This window comes from Moschus berezovskii, chromosome 22 (genome assembly GCF_049115385.1).
Source record: "Moschus berezovskii isolate FMDL1 chromosome 22, NW_MosBer_1.0, whole genome shotgun sequence".
In the NCBI taxonomy this organism is placed as follows: domain Eukaryota; kingdom Metazoa; phylum Chordata; class Mammalia; order Artiodactyla; family Moschidae; genus Moschus; species Moschus berezovskii.
Window position 1 is genome coordinate 11,863,067 of NC_142481.1, and position 15,547 is coordinate 11,878,613.

The following is a 15,547-nucleotide window of genomic DNA, read 5'->3' on the forward strand; positions in this document are numbered from 1 at the left end:
TAAAGGAAATCAACTCTGAATGTTTATTGGAAGGAATGTGAGCAAACTCCGGGAGATGGTGGAGGACAGGGGAGCCTGGCGTGCTGAAGTCCATGGGGCTGCAAAGAATTGGACATGACTTAGCAACTGAACGACAGCACAGCTGACAGATTGTGCCGGGACTGAAGAGGGCCCGTGGGGGCGCAATGGGCTGCTCTGAACACCTGAGGAGGGGGTGTATTTTGTCCTCAAGCCCCAGGTTGGCTGCCAGGACTTTGCTAGACCCTGAAGAGGGAGAGAGAAGGAGGAGCTGTTCTCGAATGTTCTTGAGAAGAAATACAGTCTGAGGGAGTAGCCTGGTCTTGGGAACCTCCTAGTTTGAGGAAGGACTTTGGTCCCCCCAATAGGAAGGAGAAAGTGTAACCATGGAAGCATCTCTCATCTGAGGAGGAAAAACAGCCTCCTCTGAGGAGGGAGGCATAGCCTTTGAGGCCCTTGGAGAGGAAAGAGGACCAGATTTGAGGAAGCCCTAGTCCGAGGGAAGAGGCACAGCCTTTGGGGTCCCAGCGTGACGAAAGAGGACTAGCTTTGGGGAATCTCTTAGTCTGAGGGAGGAAGCTCACCCCTGCTTTTTTGACTTTCTCACCGGAAGCTTCCAAACCCCTAGAAATGCCCTGGTAGAGGGGCACTAGGGCACCGTCTGGCGGAACAAGCAGGGAGGCTCCGAGGAGGGGCTCGGGGGTGCAGGCAGGGTGGCTCAGGAGAGGGTCGCGGTGCCCAGCGCGACGGTCAGCACCGGCAGGGCGAGGCGGAGGCCAAGCGCCGCGCCCGAGTGGCCCTTGGGCTCCAGGATGGCGCGTTGCCTGGCGTTGCAGACGGGCGGGCCGGCCAGCCGGTGGCCCGGGAGCGCCGGGAAACCCTCCTTCCGGCACAGGTCGCGGGTGCCGCAGCCGCTCACGCTGAGGTTCTGGCCGCCTGCGGAGACGAGGGTGGGGACGGGGAGGTGAGGATGCGCCCCGCGAACGCGCGCCCGGCCCCGCAGATCACCACTGGTACCAGCGCCGCGTCGCTGCATCCAGACTCCGGGAGTTCCTCCAATCCATCAGATTGCCCGGACACTCCCGCCAGCTCCGCGGGGTCGCCTTCCTAAAAGACTTTGTCGCGTGGAAAGGGGAACACAGAGCGCGCCAACCTCAGAGGGAATGGCCCGCCCTCAAGTCATCCGTGTCCTCCAGGAAGACTTACCAGCAGTGTTCTGAGCCTTGATCTGGAACTGGTCACGGCTGCTCCTTTCCTTAATCTGTCTATGTTACTCATGTGTTACAAGTGTTCTTTCACTTGTATTCGATATTAATAAAAATTATGACACCTGGAGGCCACTCGGCTTCACACATCTCTCCAACCAGTTTCCCAATTATTTCCTATGCTGCTCACAGCTCTTTATGATATCATATGACAGGATGTGACATATTTATATAAAAATGTAAAAATACCAGAGTAACCAGTTTATTAAGGACTTGGTGAGAAATTCGAAAGTCAAATAGTCTGGCTTCCCAGGTAAAGAAACCACGTGTCAAGGCAGGTAGAGGTAAGAGATGTGGATTGGATCCCTGGTTGGGGAGGATCCCCCGGAGGAGGAAATGGCAACCCACTCCAGTATTCTTGCCTGGAGAATCCCATGGACAGAGGAGCCTGGCAGATTGTAGTCCATTGGGTTGCACAGAGTTGGACTCAACTGAGCACACAGGTACACACCAACAGAAAAATACTTAACCGCAACTGTTAGGTCCTTATCTTTTAGCCATATGTGGAAATGCTTATGGTTAAATAATAGGATATCTGCATGTATTCAAAATAATATGGGGCTTGGGCAGAGATGAAACAGAATCGGCCATGAGTAGATAATGATTACAGTTGGGTGAGAGGTCCACAGGGCTTATTAAACTGTTTACTCTTATATTTGCCTTTGAATTTCTCCATAATACAAAAGTTAAAAAGAAATGTAAGCCTCACAGCACAGTCTGAGTTTATGTCATCTTGCCCTGAACTGGAGTTCAGTTCAGTTCAGTTCAGTTCAGTCGCTCAGTCGTGTCCGACTCTCCGCGACCCCATGAATCACAGCACGCCAGGCCTCCCTGTCCATCACCAACTCCCGGAGTACACTCAAACTCATGTCCACAGAGTCGGTGATGCCATCCAGCCATCTCATTCTCCGTCGTCCCCTTCTCCTCCCACCCCCAACCTTTCCTAGCATCAGAGTCTTTTCCAGTGAGTCAACTCGTCGCATGAGGTGGCCAAAGTATTGCAGTTTCAGCTTTAGCATCAGTCCCTCCAATGAACATCCAGGATTGATCTCCTTTAGAATGGACTGGTTGGATCTCCTTGCAGTATAAGGGACTCTCAAGAGTCTTCTCCAACACCACAGTTCAAAAGCATCGACTCTTCGGCGATCAGCCTTCTTCACAGTCCAACTCTCACATCCATACATGACCACGGGAAAAACCATTGCCTTGACTAGACGGACCTTGGTTGGCAAAGTAATGTCTCTGCTTTTTAATATACTATCAAGGTTGGTCATAACTTTCCTTCCAAGGAGCAAGCGTCTTTTAATTTCCTGGCTGCAATCAGCATCTGCAGTGATTTTGGAGCCCAAAAAAACAAAGTCTGACACTGTTTCCACTGTTTTTCCATCTATTTCCCATGAAGTGATGGGACCAGATGCCATGATCTTTGTTTTCTGAATGTTGAGCTTCAAACCAACCTTTTCACTCTCCTCTTTCACTTTCATCAAGAGGCTTTTGAGTTCCTCTTCACTTTCTGCCATAAGGGTAGTGTCATCTGCATATCTGAGGTTATTGATATTTCTCCCAGCAATCTTGATTCCAGCTTGTGCTTCTTGAACTGGAGTACACTTCCTCAAAGAGTCATGGTCCCACAGCCACCATCATGCACACCCACCCACACATGTACACACACACACACACACACACACACATCTCAATCACAGCCCATTTGAAGCCCAAGAGACCAGAGAACAAACCACAAAAACACACCCAGGCTTCCTGTCCACTGACACATCACCCCTCCTCCGGAAACACCCACACGCTTACCCCATTGTGCACAAAAAACCAACTTCCCCCGTTCATCCCTTCCCTGGACAGTGATCGATTGAACAGCCTTATTCACATTTAACAATGAGAGCCACTAATACTGCTGCTGCTGCTGCTAAGTCGCTTCAGTCGTGTCTGACTCTGTGACCCCATAGACGGCAGCCCACCAGGCTCCTCCGTCCATGGGATTTTCCAGGCGAGAACACTGGAGTGGGCTGCCATTGCCTTCTCCGAACCACTAATACTGAATGTCATCAATTCCAAGATGCAAATCCCTATTCCCCAACACACACACACACACACACACACACACACACACGGAGTTTAGTCACTCAGTTGTGTTCTACTCTTTGCAACCCCATGGACTGTAGCCCGCCAGGCTCCTCTGTCCACAGGATTTCCCAAGCAAGAACACTGGAGTGGGTTGCCATTTCCATCTCCAGGGAATCTTCCCAACCCAGGGATGGAACCCGAGTCTTCTGTCTTGGCAGGCAGATTCTTTACCTCTGAGTACATGCATATATTTTTTAACACTTTGGAAAACAGATGTCTTCCTGTCTTCCCATCACCTTAGATTTGCTGACATGCCCTTACTGTGTTCTAGAATTATGCTATTCAGTACAGTAGCCACTAGCTGTATGTGGCTCTTGAGCCCCTGCCATGTGGTTGGTTTGAACTGGGATGGGCTGTGAGTGTAAAACCCACGTGAGATTTCAAAGACTTAGTAGGAAAAAAATGAATGCAAGATATCTCATTTATCATTTCTTATGTCATTTGCATGTTGAAATGATAACTGTTGGATAAATTGGGTTAAAAATATATTATTCATTTGGCAGAAACCAACACAATTCTGTAAAGCAATTACCCTTCAATTAAAAAATAAATCAATTTAAAGTTAAAAAAAGAAGCCAGAGGAAAAAATATTATTCAATGAATTTCACCTTTTACCTTTTGCATAAGGCTAGCAAAAATTTTTAATTTGCATATGCGGACATTGTATTTCTTTTGGACAGCACACATCTAGAAGCTTCATGGATTATCTTATTTAATATTCATAACAGATAAGAGACTTTGATTATCCTCTTTCTCAGATGGGAAAATTGAAGCACAGACAAAGAAACTCCCCTGCCCAGGGTCACCCAGCTCATAAGCGCTAGGATTTGAACCCAAGCAGCCTGGCCCCAGAGTCCTGCTTTCCACTGTCTTCTCCATCACCTCTCTCATGAACTCATTTCGTCCTCATCAAACCCTGTGAGGCATGCTTCTAGCATCCCCGTTTATCGGAAGAGAAAAACGAGGCGAAAAGAGATGAAGGTGCTTGGGCCACACAGGGTCAATGATGGAACTGGGCCCCCGAACCCAGGCATGATGCATCCAAAACCAGTGTGTTCAGACTCACTCGTGCACACGGGCACGCACACAGACACACTTCTTACCTACTTCGGACACCAGGTTCATGTGGATGCACTCGGTCTCCCTGCTGGGACACGGCATGAAGAAGGAGGGGCTGCAGGGCCCCGAGTGGCCCGCAGGACACGTAGGACACAGGGACTTGCTCAGGGTGCTTGAGGCTGTCAGGGAAGCTGTAGAGGGGAGAGTGATGGTCAGCCGGGAGGACTCTCAGGACCTCCCAGGGTCCTCCGTGTGCTCATAGGCTCTACTACAGGGGGATGACCTTAATGGGATTTCCCAGGGAGCTGCAGTCAAGGTGCCTTAGGGCAACCTGACTGGTCATAAGGATTGAGTGCCCACCCTCCTCAGTCCAGGACAAACTCTCCTCCAGAGTCACCCCCACCACCTCCTTGGCCTCCCATCGGACCACTTTCTGGTAGCAGTGCACCGAGTGGACTGGGCTCTTGGCAGTTGCCTTGGCAACAGGTGGTGTTGACCCAGAAGCCACAACCAATGCTGTAGGTCAAGGCAGAGATGGAGTTGGAAGGTGTGCAATCCTTGGAGGCCACACAGGTACCATTTCTCCGAGCGACAGAGTTAGCTGCGCCTAGGACTGGAAGGATATGGAGGGTGGGTTCATGAGAAGCAAATACGAGCCATCTTCATTCCCCTACCAGGGACTGAACCCCCACCTTCACCGGCACCCTCTGCTGTGAAAGTGCTGAGTCCAGATCACTGGCCTGCCAGGGAATTCCCCAAATCATTGTTAAGTCATGAAGTTTGTTTTCTTATTATTCTGGTAAAAAAATGTGTACATTATACAAAATTTACCTTCTTGGCCATTTTTAAGCATACAGTTCAATAGTGTTCACTATATTACATTGTCGGGTAATACATCTCTAGAATTTTTCATTTTGCAGAATTGACTCTATCACCATTCTGCTTTCTTTTTCCATGATTTTGGCCACTCTAGATACCTCATGTAAATGGAATTACACAGTATTTATCTTGTGCCTGGTGAAGCTTCTGTATTTTTAGCTGCTTTGCTATTCAGAAATAACTATGACACTTGCAGCATCAGGTTTTAAACTTCCACCCTCTGTTGCAGCCAACCTGCGTCCTTCATGGCCAGCAAAGGGTCACCATGGCTGGCGTTGAAGCAGCAAACACAGGCAGGCGACGAGAGAGCTCTGATGTCTTGCGTCCCCTTCTGCCTGTCCTCCCCATCCTGTCCCAGGGACGCTCACCTGTGATGCCCACCGTCTGAAGGCAGTGGTTCCTATCTCCAGTGCAGGGGAGAGGGTTGCAATGGTGGAGGTCTGAGCAGGTGAAACACGTGGCAACCTTAGCCCTGGTGTGGGCCATGGAGGGACCTGGGGAGAGAGGAAGCTGAGCTGGCTGGAGGATGTGTGTGTGTGTGTGTGCACACGCGCGCGTGTGTGTCAGTCTCTGGGCACACAGCTATATGCTTGTGACGGTGCTGTGTGGATGCACTTCTGGGATGATGCACTTTGTGTGTATGAGCCTCCAGGCCTGATTCTCTGTGCACATGTGGTCACGTGGCTATACGTGCATATGTTGCACTCTCTGTGTTCTGAAATTGTCTGAAGAAGGGTAGGAATGTTTGTGTGTCTGCTTTCGTGAGCCCCTCTGTGTGTGGGTGTCTACATGCCTTTCTGTGTTTATGTGACGATGTTGCTGCTGTTGTTTAGTCGCTAAGTCGTGCCTGACATTTTGCGATCCTGTGGACTGTAGCCCGCCAGGCTCCTCTGTCCATGGGATTTCCCAGTCAAGAATACAAGAGTGGGTTGCCATTTCCTTCTCCAGGGGATCTTCCCCACCGAGGAATCGGACCCGCATCTCCTGCACTGTCAGGCAGATTCTTTACCACTGAGCCACCTGGGAAGCCCATGTGTCTGTGTGGGAGGCTGGTCCAGGGAGTCCGTGTTTCCAGCAAGATTTAGGGCGCTTGGATACACATGTTGGTGCACAGATGTGTATGCTGGCTTAGTGTTTCAGTGTGTGTGTGTATTTGGACTTTTGCATATTAATGTTTGTGTGTTTGCACCTGTCTCTTTCCCAGTCCACGTGTCTGGATCTGACAACCAGTGTGCCCTTGCACAGATGCGTCATATGTCCACAAAAATTCCACATCCCATCTTCCAGTTGTCAGCAACCGTAGTTTGCCCTTTTCCCCTTTCTACATTGTAAATTTTAGCTCTCAAGTCTACCCTTTTGTTCTTCATTGTCATCATTCATTTAATCCTCTGCTTAGTTTTGGAAAGTAAACTGCCTAACAGCTGGTAATCTGAGATAGTAAAGGTGAGAATGTTCCTGCTTTGCCTGTAAAGTCAGCAAACATATTTTCTTTATCACAGGACTGTCTTTGCTGTGCAGGTTCTAACAAGAACATTTTCTATACCCCAGGGCTGAGGGACCACTGAATCCAGGTTTGAAAATTACCTTTGCTCCTCTGAAATGTCTATAATTCTGTTCCGTTGTCACTTAAAAACCTGTTGCTGGGACTTCGCTGGTGATCCAATGGCTTAGACTCCACTCTCCCAATCCGGGGGGCCTGGGATTTCATCCCTGGTCAGGGAACTAGACTCTACATGCTGCAACTAAAGATCCTGCATGCTGCAACTAAGGCCTGGCACAGCCAAATAAATAGATATTTTACACATAAAAAAAAATGTTGACCTGGTAAATACTATCTCAATTAACATCTCTCTTTTCTGGAAGACAAAAACTATTGTCAGTGTTCTTTAGTAAGCCAAAAGAAGACTGTTGGCAAATCTGTCTTCTTTCACAAGCCAGGAAGTGAAGAAAATGAAAAGACCACCAGATTTCTTCTTAACCGCGTTTAGATCTCAAACCTCATTTACACAACAGGATGTTCTTGTTTTGAAGTGCATGCTGCTCTGCAGACGTGTTTTGGGTGCTGGGATGTGAATGCAGATGGTCTGTGGATTTGTGCCAATGGGATTTTCTGCATCCAGGCGTCAGGTGGTGTGAGTGCGTCTGTGTGCATCTGTGTGTGTGAGCTCACGCCTGCGCACATATGAGTAATTGCATTCTCTGGGAGCCTGATGGTAGGGAGAGGGGATACTTGGGAACACATAAGATCAGGAAGGGCATTAGGGACCCAGAGAGGGCAAAGAGGGTTGAGCCTCAGAGAGTCAGCCTTCAAAGCACCTGGCTGGGTGGTAGGAGTCACATTGCTGCATTCAGGCTTGGTGATGAGGTGAAATCCAGATGCTTCCGGGCCCAGAGTGGTGTTCGCTGGCAGCTGGCAGATCTCTGGTGTAGCACAGCCTTTCAGGATTTGGGGGGTCTCTGTAGAAACAAGGTAAAGCTGGCGGAGGAGACTCAGAGCTTGAGCCTTCCCAACTTGATGTCTGTCTTTCTCTGGGTGAACGTTTCCAGCCCTCTCGATTGTTCTGTATGATTCACCATCAAATCTATCCGGTCATTTCTTACAACCTCTTGTTGCCCACTCACTTGAAGGATTCTAACTTTATTCCTTCATATATGTCACATATAACTACACTATGTTCTGTGGCTGCTAATTATAATAGCTGAGTTCCTTGCGGAGCTGTACCTGGTGTTTGTTGCCGCTGCTATCATTCATGGTGGCTTGTTTCCTTGTGCATTTCATGGGCTCTGGATTGGGAGCTCACATGGGGTTGATGTCAATCTGTGGGAGTCCTGGGGGCTTTTCCCTGGAGAGGCTTTGCCTTTGCTTATACTGAGATCAAGTGGCCTATGCTTTGTCAGATAAGTCAGATCAGCTGACTCGCTGGAAAAGACCTTGATGCTGGGAAAGATTGAGGGCAGGAGGAGAAGCGGAAGACGGGATGAGATGGTTGGATGGCATCATCAACTCAATGGACGTGAGTCTGAGCAAACTCTGCGAGATAGTGAAGGACAGGGAAGCCTGGCGTGCTGCATTCCATGGAGTCGCAAAGAGTCAGTCAGACAGGACTTAGCAACTGAACAACAAAATACTGAGAGCCAGGGGGTTCTACCAACCTGGGATCATTTCAGCTTCCTTCCAAGATCCCTGACTTACATAGGGGTTAAAGAGTCAGCTCTCCAACCATGCTGTGGACCCAAAATCTAGTCACTTAAAGCAGGTGTTTCCCCCCACACACACACTGAGAAGCATGTGGGATCTTAGTTCCCTGACCAGGGATCGAACCCACACCTCCTGCACTGGAAGGTGAGGTCTTAAACATAGGACCACCAAGGAAGTCCCTTAAAGCAGGCTGTTATAAGTGTTTGTTCTCAGGGCCACTGTGCATTACATGTTCACTCACTGATCTCCTTCTGATTTCTGCTCACATTTTAGTTCTCTTTGGGGACCCTTGGAAATTTCCCTCAAGCTCCCAAAATCATGGGGAAACTTTTGTACAGCATCTAATTCATCTGTAAACAGTGGAACCAAGGGGGATGGGTAGTGGGAGCAATCCATCCTGGAAGCAGGCTAAAAGATTAGAGTGTATTGCCTGCAGAGCAATTAAAAACAATAAAACCAACTGAAAGTCAGTCTGATTTTTATTATCATTATATACCAGCATTTCTAAACAGTGGTGGTGATAAATACCTCTCTCCACCAGAGTAGACCACTCCTACCATTCTTGTTCTTCTCACGCCTACCCTCCAAGCATGCCACTGTTTGTAACAGAAAGACCCTGCAGAGAATCTAGTCCACCAGACTGCTAGGAGCAGAAGCCCAGACCACTTCTCTCTTTGACTTTTCACAGGTAATCTAGTCTCTGATCAGTGTGGTTGTGTTCCAAGCCTTTTGTTCAAAAAGCCTCTGCTCCAGCCATTTGCAAACACTTGATGATTTAAAAATACATCTGCAGGGACTTCCCTGGTGGTCTGGTGATTAAGACTCCACTTTTCAACGCAGAGGATGCCGTTTCAATCTCTGATCGAAGAGCTAAGATTCCACATTCCTCATGGCCAAAAGACCAAAACATAAAACAGAAGAAATATTGTAACAAATTCAATAAAGACTTAAAAAAAGAAATGGTCCACATTAAAAAAAAAATCTTCCCTGGGGTTGGAAATGGCAACCCACTACAGTATTCTTGCCTGGAGAATCCCATGGACAGAGGAGCCTGGCGGGCTACACAGTCCATAGGGTCGCAAAGAGTCAAAATACGACTAAAGCGCCTTAGCATGCATATCTAAGGCTTAATAATAATAAACTTATTTTTAAAAAACTTAAAAAATAAAATAAAACTACATGTGCAAATATTTTAAGACCAATAGCTGAGGGTCTATACCTCCTCTCCAATGAAACCAGATGGGCTTCTGTGATGATTTCAATCAATAAAACATAGAAGACATGACAGGGTGTGAATTCCAAGGCTAAGTCATAAAAGACCATGCAGCTGCCACCTTGTTTGCTGGGATACTTGCTCTTGAACTCTTCAGCTGCCATGTAAAGATGGCGGCAGCCATGATGTGAGGAAGCCCAATGAAGAGAAGCCACACAGAGAAGTTTTGAGATTACATGGAGAGAGAGGTGGGCCAGCTAGCCCCAGCTGCTGCCTTGTTTGCTGCATTAATCAATGTATTGGCGCTCCAGCCACTGTATAAAAAGCCCCAAGGCAGCCATGCTATAAGGAAAGTCGATGTAACCAGTGTGGAGAGAACACATGGAAAAGCCCAGATTCTACATGTACGAGATGCTCATTAAGCCCCTAGGTGCCCCTCGGTGTCAGCTCCAGCAACCCTCTAACTGCATCTATATGAGAGACCAGAACTATCCAGATGAGCTTTTCCTGAATTCCCAACCTACAGAAACCACAAGAGTTAATAAAATGATTGTTTTAAGGCACTACAGGTAAGAGACATTTAAGTAGCAATAAATAACCAAAACACACATGCAAATGAACCTCAACACTGATTTGTGCAGATAGTGTGGAGGCCAGCCATGCAACTGACCTCCTGAAGGGAACCCTTACCATGCCATGTCCCATTGAGGGTGAAACACACAATCTGGTTTCCAGTGCAGTTCATGACCGAAAGGGAGTCACACAGGGCCAACGTATTCCTGGAACACTAGTGACACTGCACCCCGTTGGGCTGGGCTTTGAGTCTTGCTTCTGGTGGGAGTGGTTGTAATGCGAGTGAGATGGGGCTGAGGGAGAACCCCCTTTCCTCCCTTTTTTCCCACCCTCTGTTCTTGCTGCTACCACCCACCACAATCTTCCTCCAAAGTGAGACTGGTCTGGTCTGAGACACCTCCTTCTGGTCCTTGAAGATTTATTCCAAGGAGCAGTGAACAGAATCAAAGGTGGAGTTGGCCCCCATGCTGTCCATTTGTCCTAAGCAAACCTTCATGCTGAAGTCCAAGGGTTTTTCATTCATTCCATAAACATTTATTGGGCACCTACTGTGTACCAGGCCCTGTTTTCAAGACATTGGCCACACAGACAAAAGCCCTCCCTCTAAGATCCCAAATTCCAAATGTGATGAAAAGGTGATCTTGTTTATTTTAGGTTTTAAAATATTGTGGTGTTTTACAAAAGAGTAGTTCACCACCATCTGGTTAATTCCAGGTTCTCCACCATCTGATTAGTGTTCAGAGCTTTCTTAGAGATCTGGAACATTGAAGAGGAAGCTATTTAAGCATATTTTTTTTCCTTAGTCAAAACAGCCACAGATTGTTTTAACATGGGTTTATAGTGAAACATTGGCAGATACAGAAAAGTAGAGAACTGTGCTGATTAATAGATGGTTTCTCTCTCACGTGGTTATTAAATACTTAAACTGTGGGTGGTTCCCTTTGGGATGTGCTCTGAGTATAAAACACACCCTAGATTTCAGAGGTTTTGTTTGGGAAAAGAAAGTAAAAATATCTCATTAATAATTTTATATTGATTATCACCATGTTGAAATAATAGCTTGGATAAGGTACCTGAAGATCTATTCTTAAAATTAATCTCACATGCTTCTCCCTACTTTTGAATGTGGCTACTAGAAAGGCTTTCATTCCCTGTATGGCTCACGGTTTATTTCTACAGATGACTATGAGTATCTTGCATGTGTGTATGCTAAGTCACTTCAAAGGCCAGTCGTATCTGACCCTTTGAGACCCCATGGACTGTAGCCTGCCATGCTTCTCTGTCCATGAGGATTCTCCAGGCAAGAATATTGGAGTGGGTAGCCATGTCCTCCTCCAGGGGGTCTTCCCAAACCAGGGATCGAACCCAGATCTCCCGAATTGCAGGCGAATTCTTTACCATCTGAACCACCAGGGAAGCCCTACCAAGAGACAATTATTCTAATACACCTGAAACTAACACAACATTGTAAATTAACTATACTGCAACATAAAATGAAATATAAAAATATAGAAAAATCTTAAAGAGCAATAAAGTAAAAATATGGACTTCTCTGGTGGTCCAGTGGTTAAGACTCCATGCTACCAATGCAGAGGGTGTGGGTTCGATCCCTGGTCAGGGAATTAAGATTCCACATGCCATGTAGCATGGCCAAAAGATAAAAATTAAATTAAAATTAAGATTCGGAGAAGGCAATGGCAAGCCACTCCAGTACTCTTGCCTAGAAAATCGCATGGACAGAGGCGCCTGGAGGACTGCAGTCCGTGGGGTCGCTAAGAGTCAGACACGACTGAGCAACTTCACTTTCACTTTTCACTTCATGCTTTGGAGAAGGAAATGGCAACCCACTCCAGTGTTGTTGCCTGGAGAATCCCAGAGATGGCGGAGCCTGGCCAGCTGCCGTCTATGGGGTTGCACAGAGCCGGACACGACTGAAGCGACTTAGCAGCAGCAGCAGAAGAATCCGAAAAAGAGTGGATACGTGTATATGCTTATTTTGAAATTTAAAAGAAAATTTTTAAAAGAATGAAAAAAAGTGAGACAATTGCTCCAAGTATTCTAAAGTAGTCTCTGCAACCTTTCTTTACACATCGGAGTTTTGTTTGATGAGTTATACTCCTACTGGCAATTTATATGTTGACTAGCATACCCCGCTCTCAGCTCAGACCTGGATGTTGTACTTGGTTGATGTGCTCAGTTTAGGAGGAGGGAAGTCCCGGGGGTCTGGCCGGATGGCTAGTGGCCCCAAGTGTGGAGCTGTCTGGAGTCTCTCCACTGATACAATCTGTGCCAGATTCAAAACTCCTTCTCTGGGAAAAACAGCCAAGCAACAAAAAGTGATCTTTATCACCGTTCAGAGCCAAGTTTGGAAGGAGCCAGCGAGAAGAGGCTCACTGTCAAGGTCAAGCAAGTGCAGAGTCAGCACCAGAAAATTAGCATTTCCCCTGATCCTAGACTGGAGCCCATCACCAACCATGACATACCTTGCTCTGTTTGACTAGCCTTCGGGTAACCCCTCTCCTAAGGAGGAAGAAGAGTCTGGGGCTTCTGTTAAGCACCCCGCCCCCACAATAACTCTCTAAGTACGGCTATAATTTATAGAGTGCTTACTCTGTGTCAGCTTCACACTGTCTGCAACTCTTGCACAAATTATTGCACACCCATTTTCCAGATGAGAAAACTGAGGTTCTTCTTGTCCCAATCAGCCAGGCAGAGCCAGAGACTGAGGCCAAGTTCCCATGACACCCCACCAGGGTGTGTGGCCCCCAGAGCCCGTCCAACAGACCTTGTGGGGTAACACTGCTACAGTCTTCTTCACAACAGGCTGTGCAGATCCAGAGACTCAATCCAGGACCATAGGTCAAGGAGTAGACATTTCGACAGTCCTCAGGGGCCACGCAGGACCCATTCTTGATGACAATCCCATGTGCTGGTGACAGAAATTGAGGACAGGAAGTTAGAGACCCCCCTGCCCCAAAGCCCTCCGGGACCTCTGCCCTCTCTGCAGCAATCCCCACAGATCAGCCTGGGGCTTCAGAGGCTGTTGAGACCACCCCCTGCTCCCTACCCCCACCTCCCCACTCCCATCCCAGCAGCCCTGAGCTAGCTGAGCTACAAGGTGAAGTTTGAAACCTTCAGTCCCAGGGGGGCTCGTCCAGGTCACTCTCCTCCAACCAGTGCCCACCCACTTTGTCCATCCTCCCTACCCACCCCCCACCCAGCCAGCCGATCTCCTACAGCTGCAACTGGCTAAGCAAGCAGGAGTACCAGGGCAGAGGACAGGTTTTCTCCATGCAGTTTCCCAGCAAAAAGCAGACTGGACACATCTTGGCGGTCCCTGTGGGGAGAGAGGGGTGATTATACCCTGAGATTTGAGAAGGAGAAAAGGAGAACAAACACACACAGAGACACACAGTTCAAGAATAGAGCTAACAGGGACTTCCCTGGCGGTCCAGTGACTAAGACCTGCACTTCCAAAAGAACTAACGGTGGTGGGAGGGCTGCTGGGAGATCAAGGAACATCTTCCTGGTGGTGGGTGAATGTCATTAAAGGTGGGTGAAACATTGTAGGCAAAGATTGGGAGCTGAAATCAGCATCTCCAAGCTGGAGCTTAGGACAGTCTGCATGTAATCTACCAATTCTCACCATGGAACTCTTTCTCCAAACATCTCCTGCCTCCCCCACCAAGTCCAGAACTGAACAGATAAGAGAGTCATTTCCTGAACTTCCCTTGTGGTCCAGAGGTTAAGAATCCACCTATCAGTGCAAGGGACATGGGTTCTATCCCTAGTCTGGGAAGATCCCACATGCGGTAGAGCAACTAAGCCCGTGTGCCACAACTATTGAGCCTGTGCTCTAGGGCCAGGGAGCGGAAACTACTGAAGTCCTGACACCCTAGAGCCCGTGCCACCAAGACCTTGTGGGCTAACACTGCTAGTGCCACCCAAGAGAAGCCACCACAATGAAAAGCCTGCACATCGCAGTATGAGAGTAGCCCCCACTACTCTCCTGCGGCAACCAAAAGCCCATCCAAAAATAAATAACTGTTCTTTTTTAAAAACAGTGTCATTTCCCTTCATCGGCTGAGGACTACCCTGTCTGTCCAGTGGGTCTTAACCCCCAAGACGTCTCTGAGGCTCTTCCAAGAAATCTCAAGACTCTAAGACACACACCCTGAAGAGGTGCATGGCTGACCTTGACTCACACCGTCTACTTATAGATGCGAAAACTGAGACCAGATGGACTCACCCGAGATCACACTGTGAGGTCCTGGGCTGGGTCTTGACCATTTAATTCCTATCCTGAGCCAAAGTGAAAGTGTTAGTTGCTCAGTTGTGTCTGACTCTTTGTGACCCCATTCTCCAGGCAAGAATACTGGAGTGGGTTGTCATTTCCTTCTTCAGGGGATCTTCCCGACCCAGGGATCAAACCCTGGTCTCCCACATTGCAGACAGGTTCTTTACCCTCTGAACCACCATGGAAGATCTATCCTGAGCCAAAGGTAGCAGAATCATAACCAGAGGGAAGGTAGGCATGTGAGATAAAGGAATAATAAGTTTTTATTATAACTCACCTTCAGGCAAGGCCACTTATGGGCTGATATTGTTCTGCTGCTGCTGCTGCTAAGTCGCGTTCGTTGTGTCCGACTCTGTGTGACCCCATAGACGGCAGCCCACCAGGCTCCCCCGTCCCTGGGATTCTCCAGGCAAGAACACTGGAGTGGGTGTTTCCTTCTCCAAAGCATGAAGTGAAAAGTGAAAGTGAAGTTGCTCAGTCGTGTCTGACTCTTAGCTCTTAGCGACCCCATAGACTGTAGCCTACCAGGCTCCTCCGTCCATGGGATTTCCCAGGCAAGAGTACTGGAGTGGGGTGCCATTGCCTTCTCCAAATCTCTTCAAACAAATATTTTTGTAAGTTGTGAATTATGTTTTATTTGGGTTATCTTGGGCTTAAGGTCTCAAGCCCAAGATACAGCCTCTTAGATAGCTCTGGGGGACTGTTCCAAAAACATAAGGGAGGAGTTTTCTAGAATATAGTACAGTATAGGAGTTTTTACCAAAAAAAACCCCCACAAAACAGATAACTGAACACCAAAAGGTTACTGTTAATTAAAGAAAACCCAGAAGTCTCAAGTTATTTAACTTTGCACTTTTCTGTCCCCTCCAACACATTAGTTCAGTGAATGTCCTGCCCCCAAGAGC

General features: G+C 47.8%; 1 protein-coding gene across 7 annotated transcripts; it reads right to left on the reverse strand.

Annotated features, from left to right (window-relative positions):
* LOC129546722 (uncharacterized) lies at nt 1-15,547 on the reverse strand. 7 transcript variants are annotated; one of them, XR_016035775.1, is made up of 9 exons: nt 14,920-15,547; nt 13,613-13,682; nt 13,131-13,274; nt 7,677-7,817; nt 5,729-5,854; nt 4,888-5,094; nt 4,526-4,672; nt 626-954; nt 1-98 (listed from the first exon to the last, which is right to left on the reverse strand). XR_016035775.1 is itself a non-coding variant. In XM_055411968.2 (8 exons), exons 1-8 carry the CDS (start codon nt 15,220-15,222, stop codon nt 737-739), a joined length of 1,356 nt encoding a protein of 451 aa, XP_055267943.2. In that variant the 5' UTR covers nt 15,223-15,547; the 3' UTR covers nt 1-736. The 7 variants fall into 7 exon arrangements, 3 of the variants coding, with proteins under 3 accessions (XP_055267943.2, XP_055267944.2, XP_055267952.2); XR_016035774.1 differs by having other exon boundaries at nt 1-264; XR_016035776.1 differs by having other exon boundaries at nt 603-954.

Coding starts and splice junctions, on each gene's coding strand:
- LOC129546722 (XM_055411968.2), bottom strand. CDS start 15,222: ATGGCACCCCACTCCAGTACTCTTGCCTGGGAAATCCCATGGACGGAG. Junction 7,818..13,130: donor TAGCAGTGTTACCCCACAAG/GTCTGTTGGACG, acceptor TTGTTTCTACAG/AGACCCCCCAAATCCTGAAA. Junction 5,095..5,728: donor TCAGACGGTGGGCATCACAG/GTGAGCGTCCCT, acceptor ATATCCTTCCAG/TCCTAGGCGCAGCTAACTCT.